The 4,889-nt window shown below is 52.6% G+C and overlaps 1 protein-coding gene across 1 annotated transcript; it reads right to left on the bottom strand.

The window, feature by feature from the left end:
• Positions 1-2,995: 2,995 nt before the first annotated feature.
• LOC139229239 (zinc finger protein 229-like) lies at positions 2,996-4,554 on the bottom strand. The gene has a single exon (XM_070860896.1). The coding sequence runs from the start codon at positions 4,535-4,537 to the stop codon at positions 3,152-3,154; it is 1,386 nt and encodes a 461-aa protein (XP_070716997.1). The 5' UTR covers positions 4,538-4,554; the 3' UTR covers positions 2,996-3,151.
• Positions 4,555-4,889: the final 335 nt, after the last annotated feature.

Here is a 4,889-nt window from a genome sequence, read left to right as displayed (position 1 = left end):
CATCAGTTCATTTTATAACAAGGTAGCCATCTTTGGCAAGTACCAAACATTTGTGGGATCGTTCATCCAAGTGCAACAATGCACACGAGCTCACATTGCAACAACCTCGCCATCTCTGTTGACTATCAACTAATTTTAAAAGCTCATATCTTCACAAGGTCAGCATATGTGACCATCTTCCCAAAGGTCTTTACCTTGTCTTAGAGAGGGCTTTACCACCCCTTCCCTTCTCCCCTCCCATACCGGCTGCTCCTCCTCAATGGGGTCTCAGTGCCTTCAGCAAGGCTGGTAATCGGTTGCTGACTTGGATCCACAGCCACACATGATGGCCTAGCAGTACGTCCCCGTCCAGCTTGGGCCCTGGAAGGCCTGGCTGCGAACTGCATAACCTCAGCATGGGCAACAACACTCTGTTGTGGATGGGGCGCAGAGAGCAGCAGCTGCGAAGGCGGAATGTCGTCCTGAGAAAGGACATCGTGGTCCAATTGGCCCAACAGGCGGATACTCCCCCGGGGTAGAGCATCATCTGCAGCAGCAATCTGGGAGGTCAGAATCCTGCGCTGGGTCGGGAAGGTTAGGTCCTCCTCCAACTGATGGGTCCCCAGACCGGGTGGCAGCAGTGAGTGCATCAACTGAATCAATTTGCATCAAGAGTGTCTGCGACTGCAGTACACTAGAGCTGACTCAGGACACCACGCACGGATGCCATGTGAGTATGAAGGCCTACATTATCATCGGCCTGGTACTCAATGGCCACTGCACCAGCCACAGCCTGTGCCACCATGTCTGGGGCCCCATGGTCACTGTTTGCATCCAGCATCTGTTGGTATCTACCAAAGATGGGCTCGGTGGGAGACATGAGCAACAGTTGAGGCGGACTCCTCCATCCTCACAGCTAGTGCACCGTGGCTAGTGTACCCAACAGATTGCTGTGCAACTGCAGGGATTGTCTTGTGACAACCGCTAGATCGGGCTCATCATCAGACTGCTGCTGAGCATCACTCAGGCACACACTCACCCTGGGGGAGCTGGCCCCCGGGCTTCCCCTCCCCCATGGCATTACCAGAGACCACTGGTCCCGGAGCATCACCCCTTGGTCAGCAGCACTGCCAGCCCCGCTCTCCAACGGCACAGCCTCCTGCGTGAGGCCGAAGGAGGTGTCGTCCTCCTGCTCCTCCTCGTCCTCTGGGTCGGCGCCACCATCTGCACCCATGGAAGGTGCCCGAGAAGGTCCCAGTGGATCTGGCTGATCATCTGAAAGCACAAACACAGAACAGCAGTTACCTGCAGGGGAGGGGGTCAGGAAAAGGAAAGGCATTCATGAATGCCAGTCTCATGGAAATAGCTGCACGTTGATGGTGTGAGGGCCAAGTGTCCTGCAGGTCGCTGTAAAGTAACTCAACATACCGTCACTGTCCCGAGGTGGGGAGGGGGGCGGTCGGCTGTACCCACCCGCCATCGCACCAACATGGACGCCCATCAGGGCAGCGATCCGTTCCTTCAACGCAGTGAGCACTTGGAGGTCCGGCTCCCCTCCACCAGTCTGCATTTGCTCCCATTGGTTGTGTGCGAACATTAAACAGAAAAGAGGAGTTGGAGGCCTTCTATCAGTGTGTCCCAAGCGCCTTACATACTTTACTACATTTTACTCTGTCAGTCTTCACAGCTCGATGTAACTACCATTCGCGGTGTGGACTTGCTGTGGCAATGCTTGAATTAGGTGTCCAGGACCTCACAGTGACGGGGAGGCGACCGTCTTTGAGACACATATGAAGACCGAGGAGTCACCAACATGAGGGGTGGGTCTGCAGAGCCGAGCAGCAAGGTGAACAGCGCATGTAGACCCTTGCAGTGGGAGAGGCTTCAAATAGGAATCTTGCATCTGACCTCACCCACGTAGAGCATGGAGTCCCAAACACTACACTGAGCAGGGAGAGCACAGTGAGGTCAGAGCACAGCATGGTGACAGTACAAATGTAAGATTCTCACCCTCACCAGCCGCGTCAGGTTGTTCCACTCTTTGACATTGCATTCCTGTCCTTGGCACGCCGTCACTCTGCTATTTGCCTTCAGTATGTTTGGGGTTGGGGTCTCCTCCCAATCCCTGTCCTCAGCACCTGCTGTCGCCTCTCCGGGGCATCGAGATCACCCAGAGCGGCGTCCGTGAACCGGTGGACACGCTGCCGAGCTACCGCTGGGTCTGCCGTGCTCACGGTCTGAGTGAGTGCGTAGGAAGCGAGTATAACGGGGCATTGAGCCAGCCAATCAATGACTCGATTCAATCCGGGTGGTGCCACTATGTCTGGTGCAGCTCCAAATGCTGCCCAAGTCCCGGATGTTGAGCGCACACTTAACGGCCCACTTAGCACAATGTAACGCCTTAGGTAAGTGTGCAATGCCATGATTTTATGCTGCTATCAATTCTTTAGGTGTCAACACTGAATTTCCCGTTTCGGGAGCACACCTGAAGCGAGGCATTAAACATTTCTCACGTGATGACACCTCAAAAATGGCGGTACCGAAATTCAACCCCCATTGTATTTTATTGTCCAATATAAACCAACCATAGATTCAATTCACTCCGTGTGATTCGGATTGTTCTTGTCTTGTTCCTGTGCCAAGGTGATTGCTGGACCAGACAGGGAAGGATAACAGTTGGGCCCCTCAATCATCCACCAATCCCCATCAGGGCCCCTCGATCATCCACCAATCCCCATCAGGGCCCATTAAAATGGATAGGGGAGGCCCCACTGTATGTAATTTGCAAATCAGCCGGAATCGTCAGCAAGGATCAATCAGCACTTTTTAATTGGAGATTTTAAAAGACTACCGTTCGGACACTGAAGTTTATTTTTGTAACAAAGATTGATGTTGAAAGTAAATTATTTTTATTATAAATGAATTTCAGCCAAGTCACTGAATTAAGGGTAAAGGTCAGAGACAGCAATTTTTACAGGCACCTTGTAACTCTTATCTTGGGAAAAAAAAAGACATGTTAAGAAGAAAACTGATTTATTGGGACTGATATCCAGAATATTACAATCAAGCTCAGTTCTCAGGGTTATTTACATCAGCACAAACAAACCCCAACTACAAAAGTGAACATGGTTCAGTCCTTGATGTGATCCACAGCAGAATTCACCCACTGGAATCACAAGTGATTTCGCTGGTGTCTCAGCAGGTCAGGTGAGCAAGGGAATCCCTTTCCACACACGGAGCATTTAAAGGGCCTCTCTCCGGAATGAACTCGCTGGTGTATGAGCAGGTGGTAAGATCGAGTGAATCCCTTCCCACACACAGAGCAGCTGAACGGCCTCTCCCCGGTGTGACTGCGACGGTGAGTTTCCAGCTGGGATGGGTAATTGAATTCCTTCCCACACACAGAGCAGGTGAACGGCCTCTCCCCGGTGTGAATGTGTCGATGGGTTTCTAGCTTGGGCAGGGTCTTGAATCCCTTGCCACACACGGAGCAGGTAAACGGCCCCTCCCCAGTGTGAACTCGCTGGTGTGTCAGCACGTTGGAGGAACAAGTGAATCCTTTCCCACACACGGAGCAGGTGAACGGCCTCTCCCCAGTGTGACTTCGTCGATGGATTTCCAGGTAGGACGCACAATTGAATCTCTTGCTGCAAACAGAGCAGCTGAACGGCCTCTCCCCGGTGTGAATGCGCTGGTGTTTCATCAGGTGCGATGAACAAATGAATCTCTTTTCACACACGGAGCAGCTGAACGGCCTCTCCCCAGTGTGACTGCGGTGATGAATTTCTAGATGGGCTGGGCAATTAAATCCCTTCCCACACACCGAGCAGATGACTGGTTTCTCCATTGTGTGACTGCGACGATGGGTTTCCAGTCTGGGGAGGGTTTTGAATCCCTTCCCACACTCAGAGCAGGTGAATGGCCTCTCTCCCGTGTGCACTCGCTGGTGTGCGAGCAGGCTGGACAACTGAGTAAATCTTTTCACACACACAGAGCAGGAGAACGGCCTCTCGCCAGTATGAACACGCTGGTGTGTCATCAGGTGGGATGACTGAGTGAACCCCTTCCCACACACGGAGCAGGTGAATGGCCTCTCCCCGGTGTGACTGCGCCGATGTATTTCCAGGTAGGCCGGCCGAATGAACCCCTTCCCACACACTGAGCAGGCAAATGGCTTCTCTGTGGTGTGAACTCCCTGGTGTGTCTGCAGGCTGGACAATTGACTGAATCTCTTCCCGCACACGGAACAGGCAAATGGTCTTTCACCTGTGTGACTACGTCGATGAGTTTCCAGCTCAGAAGGATAGCTGAACCCCTTCCCACAGTCCCCACATTTATAAGGTTGCTCCCCAGTGTGGTTTCGCTGGTGTCTCTCCAGATTGAACGAGCGGCTAAAGGTTCGCCCACACACTGAACACACGAATGCTTTCTCACCGTAAATGGGGCGTTTCCCTTCCATTTTCAAAGGCTGATGATACTGAGGCCCTGATGAATCGAGTGACTCTGGCAGAGCTTGATGTGAAGGTTGGTTTGAGCTTCCCGTCTCTAAATCCTCCATTTCGAATGCCCTGTGAAACAGGTTCACAAGTCATTACTGCAAGGGTGGGACAGAAATTCACAACATAATTCATGTTTCTGTGGAACATTCTTTCCGGCTGTGCCCTGCCTAGGCTGTAAATCCCCAGAAGGAAGGACGAGCGATTATTTGAAAGAAATGTGTGCACACGATTAAACAAAAGCTCTGTAAAGATTTTGTATAGACTGCCCCCCACCCCCACTCGCCCCTGTAAACCCCAGGGACCCTCTCCCCCCCACTGTAAATCCCAGGGATCCTCCCCTTCCCTCCCCCCCGTAAACCCCAGGGACACACACTCCCCCTCCCTGCAAACCCCAGGGACTCTCCCTCCCTC

This window comes from Pristiophorus japonicus, chromosome 18, assembly GCF_044704955.1.
Source record: "Pristiophorus japonicus isolate sPriJap1 chromosome 18, sPriJap1.hap1, whole genome shotgun sequence".
In the NCBI taxonomy this organism is placed as follows: domain Eukaryota; kingdom Metazoa; phylum Chordata; class Chondrichthyes; family Pristiophoridae; genus Pristiophorus; species Pristiophorus japonicus.
This window is presented reverse-complemented; position numbering and strand designations above follow the sequence as displayed.